The sequence below is a fragment of the Pelodiscus sinensis genome, chromosome 5 (assembly GCF_049634645.1).
Source record: "Pelodiscus sinensis isolate JC-2024 chromosome 5, ASM4963464v1, whole genome shotgun sequence".
Classification (NCBI taxonomy): domain Eukaryota; kingdom Metazoa; phylum Chordata; order Testudines; family Trionychidae; genus Pelodiscus; species Pelodiscus sinensis.
The window spans coordinates 5896521-5921097 of NC_134715.1; the positions used below are offsets into that span (position 1 = coordinate 5896521).

At 47.3% G+C, this 24577-nt stretch overlaps 1 protein-coding gene across 1 annotated transcript; it reads right to left on the bottom strand.

The window, feature by feature from the left end:
- On the bottom strand, window positions 1-23891 carry EPGN (epithelial mitogen). Its single transcript, XM_006125394.4, has 5 exons — window positions 23753-23891; window positions 22893-22982; window positions 13475-13592; window positions 11377-11529; window positions 1-10975 (listed from the first exon to the last, which is right to left on the bottom strand). Exons 1-5 carry the CDS (start codon window positions 23787-23789, stop codon window positions 10942-10944), a joined length of 432 nt encoding a protein of 143 aa, XP_006125456.1. The 5' UTR covers window positions 23790-23891; the 3' UTR covers window positions 1-10941.
- Window positions 23892-24577: the final 686 nt, after the last annotated feature.

A 24577-nucleotide genomic window follows, 5' to 3' on the forward strand; every position in this document is an offset into this window, starting at 1 on the left:
CCCTTCCTCCCACCCCTGCAGAAGTCTTCCTGCTCTTCATTCCACTGGGGCATGGCTTTGCTTTTTTAGAAGGGCAGATTCAGAGCCAGGGCAAGGCAAATGTCCCACTGCATATCCATGGGGATGTCCTCATTAGAGACAAAGGGGGCCCAATGAATTTCTTTGCACCAAGAGACATCTGCCCACGGTGAAGATGCTTTGGAACAGCCACCAAAGGATGGCTCCAGAGGTAGCCATGTTACCATAGGGGACGAGAGCCCTGGCTTTCACTGCCATCCTGAGGTCCAAGGGATTTCTTTGAAGAGCTCAAGACAGTACTGTATTTGGAGAATCCAGTCCCTGACCTGTTTCACACTCACCTCTGGGATCCAGGAGGAGGAAGCTGATGGAATTTGCAGGCTCCTGCACAAGTTTTCACGCATAGGGAAGCATCTGGCCCCGAGCCTCAACGGAGAACATTTTTGTGGCTCTAATCTTGATGGAAAAGCAGATCGAGATGGAGGAAAGAATTTAGGAGTTTTCTTGACAAGCCTGAGGGAAAAGAACCATTCTGCTGACGTACTTTCAGGAATGCTTGTGTGTGAAAGTAACGAGCGTGTGACTAGGAAAAAAACAAGAATGGTTCTAATGAGGCAGGGGAACGGGGTCAGGGGAGAAATAGAATTTCCTGTTTTCAGCATCTTTAGACAGCCTGCTTACGTTGCTCTATTTCAACACAATCCAAGATACCTGAATGTGAGGCTAGGTAGACTACTCCACTGTGACGCAGGTGCAAGTGTATGTACAGGTTGCAGTGTTGTTGTAGCCATGACGCAGGTGCATATGTCAACTTGTCTCACCCCAGCTAGCTCTTTTAAGAGGACGTGAGCACCCCTCTACCAACAAACCCTAATCCGAGGGGTGCAGGCAACATTTCTCCTTTTAAAAATACTCCAGCAACCCCAAGCACTGCTGAATTGTTTAGACACCTGCATCACAGAGGCCAGCTCTGCAGCTAATGGAAAGCTGCACGGATTGCATTGACTTGAGTGGCGTGACGTCAGATGACCTCTGCTCCCCTCGACTTCAATGATGCAAGACCAGGTCTTGAGTGACTATGAGGAAGGCTTGTTAAGGACAGCACGCTTCAGCCAGCAGCCCAGCAATAGCTTAGTCATGCTCGGTGGGCTACGTAGTGTGTTCAGTGGTTAGAACAGAACATGGACATATTGTATCAGACCAAAGGTCCATAGAACACTAGAACTGGGAGGGACCTTGAGAGGTCACCAAGTCCAGTCCCCTGCCCTCATGGCCAGACCAAGCACCATCTACCATCCCTGACAGGTGTCTGTCTAACCTGCTCTTAAATATCTCCACTGATGGAGATTCCACAACCTCCCTGGGCAATTTATTCCAGTGTTTAACCACCCTGACAGGTAGGACATTTTTCCTAATGTCCAACCTAAACCTCCCTTGCTGCAGTTTAAGACCATCTCTTGTCCTACCATCAGAGGTCCTGTGTACAGACAATAGCCAATACCAAGTGCCCCAGAAGGAATGTACAGAACAGGTAATTATCATGTGAACTGTCCCATTGCCTCATCCCAATTTCTGGCAAACAGCGGCTAGGGACACCATTCTGTCCATCCTGGCTAATACCTATCCTCCATGAACTTATCTAGTTAATTTTTAACCCCATTATAGCCTTCACCTCCACAACATCCACTGGCAAGGAGTTCCACAGGTGGACTGTGTGTTGTGTGAAGAAATATTCCCTTTTTATTTGTTTTAAACCTCACTGCTGCCTAATAATTTCATTTGGCGCCTCCTCGTTCTTGTGTTATGAGGAATAAGTAGCTTGTCCGTAATTACTTTCATCACACCATTCATGATTTTATAGACCTCTATCATATCCCCCGAGTTATCTGTTTTCCAAGTTGAAAAGTCCCAGGGTTATTACTCTCTCCTCGTATCTTTCAGATCTTTAAATATTAGTCTTTTTGCCTAAGCAACACAACTGCAAACACGATGGTAACATTTATTCGTGGAAACCTTAATTGTAAAGATTGCAACAGTCCCCCTGCACCAGAGGCAGCCACTACACACCCCAGATTTTGCTCTTATTGTTGCATTAGGATCCGTTCCTGATTTTAACAGGAAGATCAGGCCCAAGGTAAACAGATACCATCCTGCCTGCCAAGCAGATAAGAAGCTGGGACTTTAGACTGAGGTTTTTTGTTTTTTTTTCTCATGGGAGGGAAATGAGTGGCAAAGAAACCCTGGATACTTCTCAGAATTTGTAGTACAGGTTGCACCTCTGAAAACTGGCAGTCTCTACTCTGGCAGAACCCCGGATGCTTCTGGACCAGAGAGCCAGGAACCTAAGAGCAGGAGAGACAGCCGAGGCTGGGGGAAATAGGGTGGGCAGTGCGGGACCAGGGCCAAAGCCCCGTGGTAGCCCCCAGCAGCCTGCAGCAAGTGTAGCCAGGGCCAGAGTCTACAGGCAGCCCATGGCAGCATAGGGCTAGATTCCCCCAGCAGTACCGAAGAGCAGGGGACTGAAGCCTTGTACTAGGGTGCCGGCAGCAGGCAGTGGACTTGGGACCACTGGTAGGGGACCTCCCCTGGTCCAGCAAATACTCTTGTTTGGGACAAGTCAGGTCCGGACAGTGCCGGACCAGGGACAACCAACCTGTAGTCACATTGGGCCAGATCCTCCACTGGCATGGTGTCCCTAGCCTCTGTTTGTGAGAGGGTGGAGATGGACGGCAGGAGAGAGATCGCTTGATCGTTACCTGTTCCGTTCACTCCCTCTGGAGCATCCGGCACTGGCACCTGTTAGCAGACAGGACACGGGGCTGGATGGATCTTTGGGCTGACCCAGCATGGTCATTCTTATGTTCTTCTGGCATAAATGAAAGCCAGGGAAAAGACCTCAAACCTTCACAGAGACACTTCCCCGTTAGAGCTCCAGTTCAAACACCCAAGTTTCTGTCTTTACCAGCCGACACTCCCCCTGGCGGTGGCTGGATGAGATGTTTTCAAGTCTCAGCGTGCTAGCCACGTTACCCTGTAACTTTAAACATGAAGCGTCCTATGGCACCTTAGAGACTAACAAAAACACGGACAGTGGGCAAACCCCATTTCAGACATTTGCCCCTGCTGCTCTGGCAGTGGTGTGCGAGAGCAGACAAGACGTAGCTGTTTTAATCACGGACGGTGCATCGACACTGCGCCGTTATTCCGAAATAACAATGCAAGCGTCTACACAGCCATTCCGTGATTTTGAAATGACGGACGGCTTATTCCAACTTGTGTAAACCTCATTCCATGAGGAAGAACGCCTCTTCCGAAATAGCTATTTCACAATAATGTGTGTAGATGCTCAATTGCGGCTATTTCGAAGTAGCCCCTCACCAGGGCCATTCTAAGTTATTCCTTCTGGGGCTCCAAATCGAGATAGCACGTCTACATTAGGGGAGCCGGCCTTGGACTCATTTTGAGGCTTCCCTGCAGTGTGGAAGTGCTATTTGGAAATAAGCTATTTCGGAAGAACTATTCCAGAATAGCTTTTTTCGAGATAGCCGTGCAGTGTAGACATAGCCTGAGTCACACGAGTCTGCTCGGAGTAGGTCCAGATGTCTGGGGGGTGACCACACATGGCATCCTCACACTCCCATCAGCTGATACCCCAAGCAGGGCCCCGCCAGGGACAGATGAGAGTGGAGAATTTCCAAAGGGCACAAAGGCAGACAAGGCCTTTGCCTCCGGTGGCCAGCATGGAGTCCCTGTGTGTCCAGAGAGTTGCTCTTCAACACATATGCAAACTCTAGACATTCACAAAGCTGTCCACAAAATGAACGTCCCATCTAGCGTGCCTGGCTCTGGAGTCAGGGATCCGAGTTGCTCACACCCTTCTCTGCAGGGTTAGCTTGCTTCTGCTCACCCACAAGCAGGGTAGTGGGTGCCTGTTCTGAAAGCACGACCTTGCTTACAAGGTGAGGACCCATTCACTCACGTGGATCCTCCCTGCTACCTAAAACAGCCTGCAGTGACTACCTGTTGAGTCCTCTCACCCATCTATTTGTTGCCTAGCTACCATTAAGCTTTGCACTACTAACCCCTCCCTGGGAGGGTGCCTGGAAGGTGTGCCAAATCCAAATCTTCCATTGATCCATGTTAGGCAGCTCAAGAATTCAATAAAACGCAGCTCATTATTGTCTTGCAATAACAATAAGAGGCAAATACACTTTCTTATCTCTGGGTAGTTCAATTTAAATACTTCATCATAACTTAATTAGCTTTGCCTGGGTTAGTCATACACTTCTAGATAGCAAAGTCGTTCCTCCTCTTAATCCACACAGTGCTGGATTTTTCTACGTTTTCTAGCTAGAATCGTCTTTCCGCACCATCTTAAAAGAGGAATTATTTGGGCTGATTTATGCTTCTTTTAAAAATGATGCCAAATGATAACAGTAGAAAGGGAAAAGGTACAGAATTCCCAGCACAGGGAGCAGCAGTAATCTGGCTCCAGTTCTGGGAAGTGGAAAGGCAAGGCACAAGGCACAGCCAGCAGAGGCAGCTAGTCGGGGGAGAGAGGTTTTCTATGCAGGTCTATAACCTGACCTGCACTGCACTCTGGATAGTTGCGTTTGTGTCCGAGACAGGTGTAGTAAGGCAGTCTTCCCCCTGCATTCAGGTGCACAGTACAAGCTGTGGTATCCGGTACTTTAATATCCAGAAAACGTGGGTATGTCACAGATGGCAATACAATTCAGTTATCCAGAAAAATTACGATAGCCATGTAGCATCATTGTTCAACATTTTCCAGCACTTGCAGAAATCAAGTTTGCAAATTTGTGGCAGAAAAGTTTGTTTGTGTCGTGCTTCTGTGTATAATACCATTAGCGGATGTTATCTAACCCATCCTGAAATGATGGCTGGTGTACGGTGAAAAATTTGTGAACCATCGGTGTAAAGGTCAAGTAACCAGCAAATTTGATTCATCGGCAACCTCCCTTCACCAGGCATGCTGGATAACAAAGCTTGTACTGTCTTATGCCCTTCAAAGGCTTAATACTTATAGACATTCTCTACTGGGGATGTGAAAAGTTAACTGGATGTGTCAGTATTTGTGCTGGAAGTACTTAAATGTTCATCTAACCAGGGCACAGAAACAATACTATTTAACTTCTCTGACCAGTCATGACTTAGGATACGTTTACACTGCGGGGCTTTTCCGGGATACCGCCTAGAAAAATTCTTCTGTGTCCAACGCGTTTGCTCTTCTGCTTTTTTTTTTTTTGTGGAAAAGCAAACATGCTCTTTTGGGGTGCCCTGCATCCCTCGTTCTATGAGGGATAAGGGCTCCGCTGAAAGGAGGTGGCTTTTCCGCCATTTGGCCCCGTCTAGACGGGGCCAAATGGCGGAAAAGCGTCTTCCAGAAAAGTGATCAGAAAAAGCTATGCAAATTGCGGAGTGCAATTTGTAAAACTTTTTCCGAAAAAAACCTATAGTGTAGACCTAGCCTTAATTACATGGCTCCACCTTTAAATATCCAATATTAAATGTGCACTGTGAACAATTCGTAATTCACCCATTAGTAAAAGATGGGGAAAAGATGAACAGAATGAATAATAAAAAAATGAGGAAATCACAATCTGACAGTCATCATACAAAGTATTCACGGCCAAACTTTTTGTGAACCTCAACATTTAAGTAGTTGCCTAAAGCAAAACCTCAGACCTGGACATCTCTGAACTTTGTGTGGGTGAAGAATTCAACTCTGAAACCACAAGTGAAATCCAGTTCTCTACAATTGGACAAGTCTGGAGCAGGGAGGCACATCTGAACCTTTCTCTAATTTTTTGCTGAAGGATGGGCATTTACAAGAGTCTTAATTTTCATTTGTGTTTGAGATTCTTCTCCACCCAAAGCAATGAGTGAGTTGCATAAGCTAGCCTACCATGGCCCAAGTCTCACAATGAGAACTAGAGTGTCCCCCCGTGGCTTTGATGGCAGGATTGGGACCGTAACGCTTTGGGGAACGGGGAGAAGAGGTAGAGTGAAATGAACTAGAAGGACAAGAATGGGATGAATCACAGATCCCTTGAAGTCCTTCATACTCTAAAGACCTGCCTTCTGATAAACCCAGTCAGTCACAGAAAGGTTATCAACTTGCAGTCCCCAGAAAGCAGCAGCTATGACAAGAATGCTGAGAATTTTGTTTTGGTCGATTTTAAGAAAACTATGGACACTGAAAATACCTATTTGCCCTGCAAGAACCTTCATAATGCTCAGAAAGGTGGGGTGCAACATTGGTGACCAGAGGATGCAGGCTCCACATTTATTTTGTGGACTCTTGCACTCAACGAATCTCTTCTGTGGTGGCTAACACATGTGCAGAGCCTTAACGCTGGCAGTAGGGCCGATGGACTGGAACCATGACTGGGCCGCAGGAGTCCTAGATTCTGTTCCTAATTCATTCTCCAATCCTGGTCACTTCTCTTCTCTGTGCTTGTTTCCCTCCCACCATCTGTCTGTCTGGTGCACTGAGACTATAAGCTCTTTGAGGCTGGACTGACTTCCCTTTAAGGCAGTGTTTCTTAAACTGTGTTCTGTGCCACGGCAATCAGAATTCAAAATGGCCACCCTTAAAGGGGCAGGTGACTTTTTTTTTTTTTTTTGCTCAATAAAAAAATCTTAAGAAACACTGCTTTAAGGGGCCGTACTTTAGAGCATCTTGCACTGCGGGACCTCAGTCTTGATTGGGGCATCTAGGTGCAGCCATAATTGTCAGTCTGCTGTGGGTGTCTCTTCTGCAGGATGCACCGAGTTCAACCAAGCCACCAAACTGTGAGTCAGGGATTATTCCAGCTCCCCCAGGGTTAATAAGGATTCATTCTAATAGGCCTTGCTTCACTGGAATTCAGAGAGAGCAGAATCAGGTCCAGAAAGTAGTCAAAGGACCAGATTCAATTGCTGCCACGGTAATTAATGGCTGTTTACACTGAACTCTGAAGCAGCCATCCCTTTCTCAGCCTGGGTTGCTAAGGAGGAGTCTCAAATGATTTACCTCAACTTACAGTACAATGGGGACCCCTACAGGAACACGCCGGGAGTGGGATGTGACCTGCCAGACAAATGCAACCACAAGAAAATGATGCTGCAAACACAGAGGGTGGATGAAGTTCAGAGCGGGCTGACCCATGTTGGCCTTTGTACTGCAGTCTCTCTGCACATTAGTAATACTAATCGGGCCAAGGCTAGGATTTGTGAAACAGAACAGATTACTGCCTGATTTTCCCCTCTACCGCTTTTTCATGCGTATGTCGGGGCCACACCAGCCATGCTAACCTGCTCCACGTAGCTCCTTTCTGCTGTGTGGCCCTGGGAACCAGTGGCGTCAAGGTGGTTGAATCCAGTCTTATTTCGCTAGGCCTCAAGGGATAATTTGGGTACATCCTGCCAGTTGGTCATGACAATGCCCAGGGAACTGCTACAAATATCAAGTCTTACCACAGTGATGCAGACGTCATCTGTATATTCCAACAAAGGGATATTTGGGCTTGGTCTTCCCACACTGCATGCCCTGGACAGCGATAATCTCCTTCCTTCTTTCCCCTTCTCTGCCTTTTGTGAGCTGCTGCTAGAGCATTAGATGAGTATTTTACTGCACTTCCATTAGGAAACTCCCAGTCAGTGGAAAGATGATCCCATAGTTACGGCACTAGCGAAGGACTATGTACCACGGTCCTGGCCCCGCCAGCCGCCAAGCAGACGCGGCCCCAGCTGCTCCCAGGGGCTGGGCCACGCTCATGCTGGGACAGGAGCCAGGCTCCAGGGAACCCTGCTCCAGAGCCCCTTTTAAAAACGGGCATCTCATTAGCTAGTCGTTTGGCACAGAAGTTGATTTGAAGGAGAGGTTACAAAGCAGTGTCAGTAATTCTGCAGATTCATGCGGGAGTCCCTTCAGAACTCTTGGGGGAATGCCGTCTGGTCCCAGGTACTTAGTACTCTTCAGTTTATCCATTTGTTCCAAAACCTCCTCTGCTGACACTTCAATTTGCAACTCTCCAAGGAAGCAAAAGGACTTGGAGTGACTGTTGCTAACCAGGACATAAGAATGGCCGTACTGGGTCAGACCAAAGGTCCATCTAGCCCAGTAGCCTGTCCGACAGTGGCCAGCACCAGGTGCCCCAGAGAGGGTGGACCGAAGACAATGATCAAGCGATTTGTCTCCTGCCATCCTTCTCCAGCTTCTGACAAACAGAGGCCAGGGACACCATTTTATCCCCTGGCTAATAGCCTTTTATGGGCCTAACCTCCATGAAAATATCTAGCTTCTCTTTAAACTCTGTTATAGTCCTAGCCTTCACAGCCTCCTCTGGCAAGGAGTTCCACAGATTGACTACACACTGTGAAGAACTTTCTTTTATTAGTTTTAAACCTGCTACCCATTAACTGCATTTGGTGACCTCTAGTTCTTCTATTATGGGAACTAATAAATAACTTTTCTTTATCCACCCTCTCCACACCACTCATGATTTTATAGACCTCTATCATATTCCCCCTCAGTCTCCTCTTTTCTAAAATCTAGCCTACACCTAGAACCTCCTACATCCCAACTGCCTGCCCCTCGCTCAGGTCAGAGTCCCTCAGACTCCAGATCCCTTAATCCAAGACCAGAGCCTGCACCCTAGGGTCTCCCTAGGCAGCCCCTCTAGTGCTCCCTGTCGCCAGAAAGGCACCGGGAAGAGAACCTAACCAGTGAGGTGTGTCCTGAACATGCATTTATTTCAGGTCACACAATCTGCTCAGCCATATCCCTGCCCAATTTGCTCATACACTAGGCTGTACTCACAAAACACAAGAACCAGGTGTACGCATTTTTAGGCACACAAAACTCTTATGTACCTTGACAGCATTGTTTCCTCCAACTTTTCCATCCATATGCAGATTTTCGCCATCCATGTGCGGAATAAAGTCTTATGTGCACCAAAGCATGTGCACCACCAGTAGAACTACAGAAACACTGTTAATCAGCTGGGTGATATTTAAATCTCTCTAAATGGCCATACAAGCAAACAGATTACAGGGAACACTGCTTGGCATCCTTTTGAAAGCTAATTATGCACCCTGTTAAGTACTAACTTAGCCACTTGGCCAAGTCAGCTGCTCACTCCAATGGGCTGCAAAAATTCCAGCCAGGATGTTAAAACAAACAAAAGCACATCTCTCTGTGTAAACCTTTTAAGGTTATAAGTTGCTGGTGTTCGTGACACAAAACATCCATACTTCAAAAGGCTTGTTAATGCAGGTCTATATTCTGGCATGCAGCAATTCTGGACACAGATCAAATCAAGTGCAATCTGCATAAGGCATGTGTGTGTGTGTACATATAGACCATTGCTGTGTAAACAGATAAATCCATACAAACATGAGGTCTTTTTCCTTTGACCCGTGAGACCATTGCCATTTTCATGGGAGAGATCAGAATTGGTGAAAAAATGTCCAACCCATTGTGTCTCCAGGCTGAGCACAGGTTTTGAACATGCAGAATTTGCCCAAATGATTTAATTGTTCTGAGCCAAATTTTGCTCCCACTGCAAACATACAAAGCCAAAGGAAAATGATTCAGGCTGATAAATTTACTCTGAACAGAACAATTGTGAGAACAGAAATTGCCCTTCAAACTATAGAAAAAAAATAATGTAAGATAATTAACAAGACAGCTAGAGTGTTTAACGAGGACATGGAGAACATGGAGACTAGCAAGGCAGGGCTACGGAAAACCAAACCAATATACCTTGTGCAATGCTCTCTGACACCTAAAGGAAATGAATGGCAAACTCCTTGCCACTAAATTCATTTTACATTGGCATTTCTAATCAAGTCGTGCTATAGGACAGTGGTCAAAATGCACATTTCCCCTTTTAAACTGGACCTTTTCTTAGATCATTTGCAGTGAGCACTAGTGCACATTACATAAATAAAACATGGCACACACCACTTGGAAAAAGTGAATACCCATCACAAGAAAGCCCAATTTTCAAAAGGCAAATGATGTCTACAAATCTGCCCTTACACATTTAGGCACTTGAATGCCTTCCCTCCCTCCCCCCCAGGGGTCTAAATGCAGCTGAAATCTGGATCCACAATGAACAGTGTGCCTGAAACGAACCCCCTTCTGAGCAATGTTGAAAATGATCAGCCTCTTAATTCCAAAACCCATGGTTCGAAGCTGCAAAGTCTTTCAAAAACCATTGTCCTCTGAATCCATTTGATTTCCCCAGAACAAATCTCATCTGAAGACATCTTTTGAGTGTGATGAAGAAAAACAAAGCATATTACGGTCATATTTTGAGCACATTTCCTTTGTCCATTTCATGCGTTGATGGTGAAATACGATACACTCCATGAGAGTCAATCTTGCTGGGTAGAACTGTGTTAATGGGTCGTTACAACAAAATTGAAGCTTCCTTCTATAGCAGCTCCAGTCTTGTTCCTCTTGTCCAGCAGCGTCCATCACTGGGTGAGAAGACATCAGGCTGACAAGTCTGGGAGTGCGGGGAGCTGCTAGGTTAAAGGTACACTTTCAGAGTCCATGTGAAAAGAGATGTCATTCGTTTTAATTCTATCTTTTCTGTGCTCACTCATCTCCCAGTCCAAAGATTTCTTGCCTTTATCCACTGTGGCAAAGAAACGCAAATTGCATTTAACTCACTTGTCAAATCTGCAGTATTCACATGGCCCAGGGCCATAGAGTAGGCTCCTGGGTAGCCAGAAGAAGGCTAGGCTGACCAGCTATTTGATTTCCATTGTCTCCGGTTATCAGGCAAGGCGTGGCACCTGCTAGTATTTTGTTGGCACTGGAAGTTCTTTCAGCGTCGAACCACCTCTAATTCACAGTCACGTCCATCAGGGGCCTGTGCCAGAGCTTCACAATGTCGCTGCCCCGGTTCAGACTTTGTATGGCGATTTCAACTTCCTGCATCTAAAAGGGATAACAGATGTGGTGAGTCTAATCGCACCAGGATAGAACTTCCTGCCATGACAGAAATCCAGCCAAATCCTACTCGCGCAGTCTCTAGGGAGTCAGCGTGGCTGGGCAGTTTCAGAACCATTTTACATGGTCCAGGTGGAGAAACCGAGGCACAGAGCAATTCAGTGACTTGTTTAAGGTCAGAGGATGAATGAGTGACAGAGGCAGGGACAAACTCCAGAGTCCTCTGCTTTATACCCCCAAATGGGTCAGACTGTTCAGATTAATATCATGCAAAGGAACCATATTTAACTAAAATCCTTGACATAAGAATGCACACGCTTCTCGGTATGCTACACAGTTTAGAAATGCACTTAGCAAGCCTCATGGCCAAGAAAATATCCTTTCCATACCTCTTTCTTACATAGCAATAGATTAGAGCAACGATCCCGCTCAGAACTATTCCAGCGCCAATACCCACGGCAATATAGCGGTCATAAGAATTAAGCACATAAGAATTTAATATCAAGTGCTCACATCTTTCTCCGTTGTAACCTGTCAGGCACCTAAAACGAAAAAAGCAACCCACAGGAGTATCCAGAAAATCTTAACTTGAAACTGTAAGATGCTTATTCCCTTTGATGGCTTTGAAACAATGGGCAATGTGGAAGGAAGCCAAAAGGGGCAGGGCAGATTCTACTTTGCAGTCAGAACCCTGTAGGTCAGGAAGCTGCAGGATCTCGCCTGCTGAGAGTCCCCGAGAGGCAGAATACTGCCTTTTGGCGACACCTAGCTGTTGTAATGAGCATTGGGCCCGAAGGTAGCCAACAGGGATATCAGCTTGCAGACGACTACACGATTAACCGAGGAGCCTGGGCTTTTCAGTTAATCTTGTCTACTCCACGCACTCCCCCACCTGCATTGCTGCCTCTGTGTCAGAGGCAGCAAGGGGAGAGTGGGAGCCGGTGCACGAGAGGAGCTGGCTTAAAAGCCGGTTCCCTGTAAGCACTGGATGCACCTGCCCCCTCACACCGGCACTGCTGCCTCTGATAGAGAGGCAGCAACATGGAGGGGGAGGGGGCCAGGCTGGAGCCAACATGTGTGAGGAGCAGCTTTCAAGCAGGCTCCCCGCATGTACCAGCTCCACAGTCCCCTTCCCCCCGCTTGCTGCCTCCTGCAGAGGCGGGGGGAGGAAGAGCAGGTGCAGGCAGGAGTTGGTGGTATGAGAAGCCAGCTTAAAAACAGAGGCAGCAGCGCAGGGGGGGAGCAGGGAAGAGGAGGATGCTGTGAAGCAGCCTCTGTCCATGGGGGGTGGGGGGTCTGAGCTCCCTGTGGATAGAGGCTGCTCTGGACCCTCGCAGACAGGAGCTACTCCGGATCCTTTTGAACAGGGGCTGCTGCCACCCTGTGCTGCTGTCTCTGTATCCCTAGTGGCTAATAACAACTCTATGAAGCCCTGAAGTGCCCCACAGCTGGATTTGGATTTGGTGCAGGACCATGCCCAGAACCAGACATCTGGAGCCCTGTGTAGTATCTGCATCTGCAAAAATGATCCACCGATATCCACATCCACGGACGCGGACATGCGTAGATGCAAAGCAGAAAACGTGTGGATTTGCAGGGCTCCACAGAGAGCTCCTTTGTGGCCCCTGCCCTGGGCCCAGCAGTCAAAAAAATGGGCGCAGATGGAAATCAAATGCCCTAGCTTCAGACGTCAGCTTGGTGCTGCAGTTCTGAGATCAGACTGTGTCAAGAGTGGCTTCCAGCCATTTTATCTTTTTGCCTTCTCCAGCAAACTTTAATTCCCAAGAGTAGAGTGTTCCCACAGCTCTAGGTCTCATTATCGAGAACCTGGATTTGCATGGCGCCTAACGTGAAGCATGTATACATGGCCCAGTGGCTTCAGGGGAAGTACTTGAATGTGATACTGATGCCCGCATGCAGAGCAGATTATAGGTTGGGATCAATGGAGAAAGGCTGTTCTCAGTGGTGATGGATGGCAGAACAAGGAGCAATGGGCTCAAGTTGCAGTGGGGGAGGTCTAGGTTGGATATTAGGAAAAACGATTTCACTACGAGGGTGGGGAAGCACTGGAATAGGTTACCTAGGGAGGGGGTGAAGTCTCGGCTTGACAAAACCCTGGCCGGGTTGATTTAGTTGGGATTGGTCCTGCCTAGAGCAGGGGACTGGACTTGATGACCTTCTGAGGTCTCTTCCAGCCCTAAGATTCTATGATTCTCATGTTCCCTGTAAGCTGAGCGCTTGGGCAGCCACTTAGGAGAGATTCAAATGCCACCCAGCTGATTAGCAGCGTGCCCACCACTGCCCACATCCCACAGCATGTATGTCTATTGGTGGTGCACATCCACACATGCCTTGGTGCACATAACAAAATGTATTCGGTATATGGATGGAAAAACTTAGAGGGAATACTGGTGGAGATATTAGTTAGTGTAATACACATAGAAATGCCTACTTCTCCAAGGGCATGCATTTAAACACACGATTTACCTGCATATGGGTTTCTTGAGTTCATTATGAAAAGCACAGAGGCCATTAATACAATAACTGTTGTGCTCTTCAAGGCAGGACTGTATAAGCTTCAGTGCAACAGGTTCCTCTGAGTAGTCTATTGGGAAAGATGATGGGGAGGAGGAAACGTTACATGTGAAGAAATAAATTTGTTTGGAAACATTAATCATGCAATCATGCAAAAAAGTACAGTCATTTACAAGAGGAAAACCCATTGCACACCCTGTTTAACGTGATGTAAATATTACTGGCGAATAGAGCCATTGCGAAATAAATAGGACAGATGCACTGAATGCCTTAGCATGGAGGTTTTTTCAAATCCCGATTTCCTCTTCATAAACGTGCAGCAGTTTAATGAATGTGTTAGATTCATTCCAAGTTCACGTCGGCATTACACAGACTGAAACTCAGCAGGGCAGGAGTGCAAGGAGACTGGCAGGCACAGGGCTGTAATTTACCTTGCTGTCAGCCGGTGCTTCTGAATCTGCTCTGCTGGGATTAATTTTTAATCAAAAGGGCAAAACACCATTGCTTTAAGGCAGCTTTCCCATTGTTTCTCCCCACCACTCGCAGCCAACTTTCCCCCCGTAAATGGCACAAATCGGGATCATTCTTCAGAACTGTTACTAGAACGGAGCCAGTGACCAACAGTCGTGGGCCTCAGGATGGGTGTGCGTGGTGGGACAAAAGAAGGGAAGGGCTCAAAGGCTTGCCAGCGGGAGGGAATATTTCTTTGAACAAGCCTCAAGACTGCGGGAGCTGTTGATTGGGCAGAGCCACCAATCAATGCCGGTCGTTTCAGGGGATTGTTTTAGACACAGCTGAGTGAGTTCTTACCCGCCCATTGGACAACACTGACTTTCCGCCCGGATGGCAAGAAAAACAACAACGTGCAGGAGGACAGCAATCCTGCTTCAAAGTAACTAGCATCTGGCCTGGGTCTCAGGGCAGGTGGACGCTTCCTGCTGAGATTCTACTGAAACAAAGCCCAACAGGGCGCTCGTGTAGGCTGCGTTGCTGGAGGTGCTGTCAGAGAGAGGAGCCCAAGGCCGACGTCTTGTCCTGACCACTTGCGGTTACTACCGATCCCATGACGCTACAGGAGTCACATTATTAACCCGTTTCCTGACCCAATTCTATGCTGCATGGCTACGTCTCCCCCCTGTGTCCTCAGCTCTTCCTCTTCTCGTCCTATTCAAAACAGCGCTCGATGGCTCTTGTGTGTCACCTGTCGTAAGCCCCTTATGTCTGCACATCAGTGATGACTACGTACAAAAGGCCCGATTCTGTCACCGCGACTCCGGCTGGGGAGCAGTCCCCCTGCCATCCAAGACACTGTTATGTGGAGAGGGACTGGTGACCGCCTCAGTCAGGTACCTCTTTGAGACTGGATGTGAACTCCCCCTTCAATTAACATCCCCGTTGGGGGGAGTTAATCCGAAGCCCCTCCGCCATCAGCCCCGCACCCAAGACGAAAGGAAGCTGTGAACCTGCCCAGGTGCTTGGACTGAGTAGGCAGAGGAGAGCTATGGAGAGAGAGAGAGGTTGGAACAGATGAAACACAGAGGCAAGCAGAGGCAAAAAAAAAAAAAAAAAAAAGAAGAAGCCGCAATCCCAGCAGTAGCTGGAGAATACAGTAGGGCTGCCATCCAGGGTTTACTCAGGCAACCCAGATTTTGGCTTCTCTATCTGGTTGCCAGCAGCCCCATTTTCAACCAGGAAGTCCAGCTGAAAAGGTGACCCGGCAGTGCCCAGACAGATGTACTGACTGGCCACCAAAAGGCCGGTTACCACGGGGAAGGAGGCGGCGCCGAGTCATTAACGCGCACCAGCCCCTGTTCCGCTGGGGCTCCTCCTATCTGCAAGCAGGTTGATTGTCAGGTTTCAACAGCTCCCATCCCAGCCCGAGAGCAGGGGATCCAGAGGGGGAGAGAAGGAGGGATATGGAGATGGTCCAGTGAGTAATGGGGGAGAGAGAGGAACAAGTGATGGGGGTGTGGCCTTGGGGAGAAGGGGCGGGGCATCCGAAGTCCGGTTGCCTGCAATTAGAAAGGTGGAGGTGGCGACTCTAGCGTAGAGAGTGACCCTGGGAAAAACTAGGGAGAGTGTTTTTGGAGCTGTTGGCTGAAGAGGCTTGGAGCTGTAAGCCAAGAAGCGGTTTCCTGCTATTTAATATTTTCTCCACTCACTCAGAGACATAGGACTTGGTACATTCTTTGTAAACAAAAACGACCTCAGAGAAATACTTGTTTTCACCAATTTCCTCTCCCAGTGGAGCATCCTCAGGGCTTCAGATTGCTGCTCCAGACAAAGAGAGACAACAGTGCAACTCAGCAGGAGTCCAGGTAGCAGAATCAAGCCACAGATTTCTTCAGAAGCGACGAGGAGTCCTGTGGCACCTTATAGACTAACTGAAGTGTAGGAGCATAAGCTTTCGTGGGCAAAGACCCACTTCGTCAGATGCATGCATCTGACGAAGTGGGTCTTTGCCCACGAAAGCTTATGCTCCTACACTTCAGTTAGTCTATAAGGTGCCACAGGACTCCTCGTCGCTTTTGCAGATTCAGACTAACACGGCTACCCCTCTGATACTTGACACCATGCAAGGTTTCTTCAGCACTTTGGTGTTTGGGGGACAAAAGGACCTATACTCATCTATTCTTGAAAGAAGTCGGTGGTGTATTCCTCCCTGTCAGGAAATGCTACCAGAGTGGAAAGAACCCACCTCAATTTAAAATGACCTTTTTTTTAGGTGGGGAAGGGAAATTCTCTGCTTCTAAACATTGAAGTCAATGACTTATGCTGGCCGAGAATTGGACCCTTCATCTAAGAATCAGAGTATAATGCCACACGTGGTAAACTACACCCCTGTTAACAGAGGCTGGCCTAGCCACCAAGTGACAGTACAACAAAGCACAGGAATGACAGCAGGTTAGCTGAGGGTGGCTGACAATGCACTCAGCCCCTGGACTGCAGGAGCACTTTGGGTCTGTCTACACTGCAATTAGACACCCAAGCCTGAGTCAGCTGGCATAGGCCAGCTTCTGCTGTTTAATTGCAGCGTAGCCATTCCCTTTGTGCCACGTCGCTCGGTAGCAATGCTTGCAGCTCACGCCAAGGGGTGTGCTGACATACTCTGGAAAGAGCAGGTCCCAGCTTTGCTGGCCAGGAGGGATCAGCACAGAAGTAGATGTTGGCCAAAAGGTTATGGGAGAAAAATGAAGTGAAGATAAGACGTGGGTCTCTAAACGAGGTTTGTACGATTCCACGCTGTGCGAAAAAAAAATCATACACAAGAGAAATAATACTAATTTGTAAGTACCGTATACGGAACCAGAAGCACAAATAGCTCTGATGCATTCCTGCTTTCCTGTAGCATATTCAAGTACTAATTCACACAAACCACAACAATAGAGCATACGAGCAAACACGCATGGTACAAGAGAGTTAAGCTCTGCCTTTCATTTTAAATGTCATGTACTGGAGTTATGCCAGGGAGGTAGGATTCTTTTGCTAAGTATGTCACTGAATGCCGTGGTATGATGGTTAAAGTACATGAAAAACTTATCATTAGTAAATTTTATCTGCATAGAAAAAAAGCACAAAATCTCCAGGTGTCTGAATAAACCTGTAATATTTTCGCTCTGTGTTAAACCACCACCACACACTTCCTGGTTTGATATATCCCTGCAAGTTGCCAAAAGGTGGCAGCATTCCATCTTCATAGAATGCAAAGTACAAAATAGCTAATTCCGACCTCACATTGTTATTCCACATGCATTTAAAACGAGAAGGAAAACATGCCTAGAAAATGGTTTGAGACAAAGCTTAGAGAGAAAAGTTCTGTAATTCAGGGGTTCAGTCCTACTGTAATTCTTCACACACATGCGTACCGCTGACAGTGATGAGAGTTTTGTCTAAGTAAGGGCTGCAAGTTCCCAGCCATAAAAGTTAAAAGTGCTAAATACTGTAACTGGATAATTTCAGAGTAGTGACATTCAAATGAATTATAAAATCAGAAAAAAAGAGAAAAACTTGTTTTCTAATCCAATACGGAGACTATTATATCAATTTAAATATCATCTTACCCACCTAGACACTAGATAAGCTATTTTAAGAGCACATAGCGATTGTGACCTTTGCAAAGTATTTTGTGATCCACCAATAAAAAGCCTCGGATAAGAACCAGCTCTTAATACCTGTTTGCTCTTTAAGTCATGTGGATGTTTGCCACAGAAGAGATGAATTTGACCTAATCTGACATGAAATCAAAATAATGGGTGGCAGACGGGATTGGCCAGGACAAAACTGACAAATTTTATTGTTTGACACAGAATGACTGAGTGGCTGTAAAAGAAAAACTAAGTGTATATGCTACAGGTACCACACGTATGTTTGTGTTCTCTCTCTCTCTCTCTCTCTCTCTCTCACACACACACACACACACACACAGTGAGGCCATATGTGTACACACAAAATCAGCATGAGTGTCAGAGGCCCATCATTTCTTCAGAGGTAACTTTTATGCCTATTGCCTCATTTCTGAGACGATGAGAAACTCCTCCTCCCCAGGGGTGCTGATAAAAGCAGCGGTGAACTAAGCTGACTTCAGTACAGCAGCTGACTCACTTCTGGGTGCTCTATGGCAGTGGTTCCCAAACTTTTCGGCATCACGCCCCCTTTTAGATTTTTGATAAACCCTCATGTCCCCCCCACACCCCAATAGCAGCCAAAAAAAAAAAAAGGAACTGACTGGGGCCGAAAAACAAAAATAGCAGCAAAACTGGGGGGGGGGGGGAATTAATGGGGGGGAGCTGGGTGGCCTCGCACCACCCCTGGAATTTCTTCATGCCCCCCCCCCCCAGTTTGGGAACCCATGCTCTATGGAGTAGGCTGTGTAAGCAGACCATGAGCTGGCAAGAGCTGGTGGGTTTTGCCCGTTCTTTCTCCTGCATTTTGCCACCAAGGACAACAGCAGTATGTGCACCCCTAGATGCTGAGTCACAGAAAAAACAATGGGTGCCTGGGGCAGAGAGGGGGGTCGAGCTCCTCCTAGGAACTCAGCACCGCTGCATTCTCCAGGAGCTGCTGGCTCTGAGACGCGGACAATGCATCCATCCATGTAGTTCCAGTAGCTCTTCCCAAGTTCTGGCCCCCTCAGCCCACTCTGGTCGACAAGACCCTTCCCACCCGCCCAGTTCCTTCCCACTGAACATTGGAGAACATCCCCCCTCGAGCAGGAAGGAAAACTTATATTCCCTATCAATGTTCAGGAAGCTGCCAGCCCAGCTGCCTCTCTCTCCATGTTGTTTCCCTCCTCTCACTGACCTCGCCTCTGCAGGTGACCCACCAACCCCTGCTCTCTACACTTGAAGACGACTGTATATAACACACAGACTAGCCAAGGAGGAAGGTTCTTGGTTGATGGGGTGGGAATCAGCACACGTTTGCCTTTCATTGGCTGACACCCACCATTTCCCTCACGCAGCACCTTGCTGTGGCCCCACAATTCCACTGGATACTCTAAATTCCAATCTGGCATTTCCTTGGGAGTTAGTTAATTTCCTAAGAGTTTGCGATGAACATGCGTTGAGTATGAGCTTCCTTTCTTCACTATTGAACGACTGTTCCTCCTGCCTAGAAATGGAAGTTGAAGGATGGAGTAAAGGGATGTGACCAGATTCATAAAAGAGTTTTCTAAACATTTCCTTCCACCCCCAAATCCAGTCTTCTAACTCTGAAAGGGTTACAGTTTTTAAAAGCAGAGGACCAATAATATCTACTGTGGCAAAGCTCTGGCCATGCCTCGTGGGTGCTACACTTCTAGGTGGTTATTGTTTGCCTTAGAGGTTCGCTGTGACCCTCCACCCTGACCTTTTACCTTTTCTAGAGGCCAGGGTCATAGCTTACTGATCCATCCTCATCACTGGCAAAGTCAAAGGATTTGGGGCGTGGGAAACCCTCCATAATCCTGGCCTCCCTTTTCAGGAACAGATTTTTTAGCAGTGGGGAGAACAGATTTTTTTAGCACCCACTATTCCGGGTTCTAGCTAAGGAACCCTAGATAGAGGGAACTAACAGTGTTTTACTTTTAATCCCAAAGCAGCTTCTTTTTCCCTGAGCCACTTTCCCCAAATGCTCCCCTAGTACCTTCTTCCTGGTACCTAAGCGAATCTTCCCTGCTTCAACACAAACACTTTCCTTTATTCAGTCCTCAGCTCTCCAGCAACACACTTCCTCCTCTCAGTCCTTCGCTCTTCTCCTTCCCCCCTTACCTGAGGGGAAACCTTTTAAAGTAGGCCAGCAAGTCTTAATTGCCTGCAGGTGCCTGATTAGCCTGCTGCTTCAGGCAAGCTCTGAATTAGCCTCAGGTACCTGCCCTGATTATGTGGCAGCAGTCTCTGGCAGTTTATTCAGGAAAGAGAAAACCATTCACCCAGCTCCTGGTATGCCTGCCCCCCACCAAACTATGGTAGCCAGCTGCCCTGGGTCTGTCACTACAAAACCAAGTGTGCAAGTACATGCCGGCATTTGGGAGCAATTTTGAAAGACAATGTATTGCTGACTGCAAATATCCATTTTATATCCATAACGTCAGCAACTGCATGTTGAGGTTGGTACAGCCGCACCCACGGCTTTGTTCATGCAAGTGAATTTGTAAAAATCTGGCCCATAATACATTTTCTGTCTCTAATACAAACAATTTTGGAGAGAGCAAGGCTACTCAATGAATCACCACATAAATGTCTATAGCGATGTGAAGCAAAAAAGAACCATTTTTTCCTCTACTGCCAATAAGGATATCAATGATTAACTAGTTAACTAGTGGTCCAGCTGGGCTGAAGCAGCCTTGTGCCCATCTTGTTCACATAGTCAACCGATTAAACATAATGTTTAACTGGCTAATTGATTAAACAGGACTTTACATCCCTAATATCCAACCCTGGAAGAACACCCATGCCACACAGAAACACGCTAAAGCCAGGTCACAGGCTCCATCCGCACTGTTAAAAGAAAGCACTGCACATGTTGAACCTCTCTAGTCCAGCATCCCGGGGACTTGACTGGTGCTAAACCAGAGAATTTTCCAAACTACGGGAGGTCAATGCTGTCTAGCAGCAATACAGCCACTTTCACTGCTTACTGGGCTCTTAGAAAACATTGAGGGGTAAATTAGAGCTAAATAACAGCACAGAACACAGAGCCAGGACTGGAAGCTGTAAACGAACGTTACGAGGCAATGGGAAAGCTGACCACACCCATGATAAATGGACATCTGGCTAACTAAAATCATGCCAGATGACGGATGTTGCCGGATCAGAGTGTGCCCAACTAGAATGGTTCAATCTGCACTTACAAAGCAGGCCAAAAAGTACCATGCATCTCTTTACTTGCACACCACTATGGCCGTCATCGATGGTCAATGAAGGCAGGACTGGGGGAGGCAAGTCACCAGCCCGACCTCCAGCCCTGCCCCTTCTGCTAGGCCCCACCCTTCCCCACCCCCTGGGAGGCAAGGCAGCATGCCACATGCGTGCTCCTCCTTTCCAGCCATGGGGAGGGGAGGAGAGAGGAGCGGGCATGCATGCACCACAGCTTCCCCAGCCCCGGTGGAAGGCACACGGCCCAACCAACACTCTCGAGCACCAGGGAAGAGGCTGGGCCAGGCGGGCAGTACAATGTGCCCTGACTCCTCTGTCCCCCAGAGCTTGGGGCTGGAGAGGCTGGGCTGGTCAGGCCATGCGGAGCACGGGGGAGGGAGGAGGCAGGGTGTGCTGTGCTGCGCAGTCCAGTGTCTCCAATCCCTGAGCACTGGGGGAGGGAGGAGGCAGGGTGTGCTGTGCTGCACAGTCTAGTGTCTCCAATCCCTGAGCACTGGGGGAGGGAGGAGGCAGGGTGTGCTGTGCTGCACAGTCTAGTGTCTCCAATCCCTGAGCACTGGGGGAGGGAGGAGGCAGGGTGTGCTGTGCTGCGCAGTCCAGTGTCTCCAATCCCTGAGCACTGGGGGAGGGAGGAGGCAGGGTGTGCTGTGCTGCACAGTCCAGTGTCTCCAATCCCTGAGCACTGGGGGAGGGAGGAGGCAGGGTGTGCTGTGCTGCACAGTCTAGTGTCTCCAATCCCTGAGCACTGGGGGAGGGAGGAGGCAGGGTGTGCTGTGCTGCACAGTCTAGTGTCTCCAATCCCTGAGCACTGGGGGAGGGAGGAGGCAGGGTGTGCTGTGCTGCACAGTCCAGTGTCTCCAATCCCTGAGCACTGGGGGAGGGAGGAGGACACGCCACACCTGGCCTCCCCAGCCCCAGAGCACTGGGCAGGCGGGCGCTGAAGGTAGCAACACTCCATTCCCAAATTGCCTACAATAGGTGCTCTGGGGGCGGAGTGTAGGCGGGGCTTTGGTTGGCGGTTTGGGAAGGCAGAGCCTTCTCCTGCCTTACATACCTGATGCCCATGATGGCCCTTATATGACTGACTGATACCAGTCAGCAGAATCATATTTTGACTCTCTGTGGGTGATGGGGAGGAAAAGAATTACAGATTGATTAAAAAGCTATTTAGAATTGTTTAGGTTGTTTCAAAAGAATGAATGTGTAGCGTTAAAAACTAAAAACAAATACATCTTATTAAAACAATCGTAAAAAATCCATTCCTCCTTCACTTACCTTCCAAGACCTGATTTCAAGAGTCCTCATTTCCCTAAATGACAAGGAATTAAATTGCTAATACCTACGGTAGCATCAAGAATGCAGCTGGCAGGAAAAAATACAAGCACGGTGCTCGGGTCTTTACAACCTTTCATGTTCACCTTTCAGCAGACAGATATTGAACAGAAACAAGAAAAAGAACACAAGGACACCATCAACTGCTGTCGTAGGGTTCTAGGCAACCAAAGCCCAGACTACAACAAAGAAGCTATCCAGTAACAAGGAGGGGAGTCGGGAGTTTTCCTCTATTAGTGTATCAGCTGTATTCACACTGGACATGACAATTCAGAGTTAAGAAATAGCTGCTGACAGACAGACAATGAACAATGGTTTGGGCTGGCAGGAGTGGCCTTCGGAAAATGCACAGATTCTACTGTACCTGGTTATTAAATACTTAAAAAAAAAAAAAACCTGTATGACTTGGGATAAGGAGCCTTTCACTTCTCCGTCACTGGCTCACTTCAGATCCAGATGGAGCCAGTGAATGTTGATATCATTGAGGGCTCCTTTCTGAGGCCTGTTTGAAATGAGGAGGTGGTCTCAGCAAGAATTTCCTAGTAGAGAAATGGTCCAATGACAATAAACACGATGGCAGCCACGTTAAGAGAAGTTATCAATTCAGCTACATTCAGTAGATAGGATTTTCTTTTCAGTCCACAAACGCTGATTTGAAACAATACAGACTAGACAAGAAATACCTTCTGTGGCATTTTTTGCCCAGCTATTCCAGAAGTCTGTGGTTAGCGATGAAACAGTGCTAGCGGCCTCTTCACCCGGTGCTACCATTGCTGTGTAATGCAAACACATATTGGCTTTAATGGGAGAGCACTTCTGCATGAAGCTTATTTCATCCATACTCGTGGTTCCCAACCTGTGGTCTGCAGACCCCTGGTGGTCCATGGAGGTACTGCATGGGGTCCATGGAAAGTTTAAAAATAAGGATCAGGCCCATCATGGAGCACTTTTCTTTTCCTTTTCTTTTTTCCCCCTCTCCCCGAGGGGGCAATCCATGAAATTTTAATAGATTGAAAAGGGATCCATATGCTCAAAAAGGTTGGGAACCACTGATCTGTACAAATGTGCCCGTTAAATGGGCTTTTGTATGAATAAGCTTAAATAAAAATTTCTTTTTCAATGTGCTCTTGCCTCTTTGAATTCTTTCGGTCACAATTCTGTTATGACTGTGGGGAACAGAAAACTAGCTACTGCTTGCTTAGTGTCAGCATAGATACCCATGCTGTTATAAATCCCATTGTAACTACTTTATATTGTGTACAATACAGTTCACTACAACAGGCTGTACGGGACATATCTACTGACAGATAGATTCTCTTTAAAAAAATCACTCAAACTGTAAATCATATCTGTCCAAAAATTCTGTGATGTCAGAAACTATTGAGACTAATTTAATTTCTGAATTCCTTTGAGCTTTTTGTCTCCTCCCCTGTTCCCCCTTCCCAGCTTATTACAGAAAATATGAGTGAACCTTTCTTAAACAAATGTAGAAATACAAAACTCTATGTCTACAAGACATCAATAAAACCCCCAGTCAACCTACCTTTTAACAAAATATAGATTAGCATTCCAAATGCCATGTTAACCCGCTGCTGAACAGTGTTTTCTTCTCTTCTTGACAGACAGCTGGCTGGTTCTGCTTACCTGTGCTCCTGTGTCTTTCTTGCACTTATATACCATGAAGCGTCACCTGCTGGTCTTACCAATAAAAAAAAAGTGCATCTGGCAACAACCTAAAGCCTCAAGGCAAGCACACATTCACTTAGCAAACTACCATTATCTAGCAATCTGTTCAGGTTTTCTTTTGAAACACCAGTTTCCTGTTACCTGTAGGCATAATTGTTCAGAGTCCAAGACAGTATTTTGTGGAGAAACTTGGTATCCCTCAAACAATGGAACAAGGCGCAGGGAAGTGGAAATCGGTGAAACTAGCCACATGTACCACTTAAAAATGTGCAATAGTTTGTGTGTGGCTTGTATTTGGGAGACATATTATTCCTGGGGAGGATGGACGTGCCAGTGGTTAAGACACTAGCTGGACACTTGGAAGACACAGATCTTTCTGTAGCTGATGGGTGTGCTAGCCATCTCTCATGCAGGATAATAAGGGAGCAATGAAATAGCCTTTTGTTTAGTGATAGTTGAAACAATAGGAAACCATCACTCAAGTACTGGCTGCATCTCCGGCCTGAGCAGAAGCATAAAGGGCTGCATTAGTAAGAGCATTGTTAGCCAATCAAGGGAAATAATCATTCCCCTCTATTTGGCACTAGTGAAGTGTGTGCAGTTTTGGATCCCCCATCACGGAAAGGATGTGGACAAACTGGAGAGACTCCAGTGGAGGGCAACAAAAATGACTAGGGGTCTG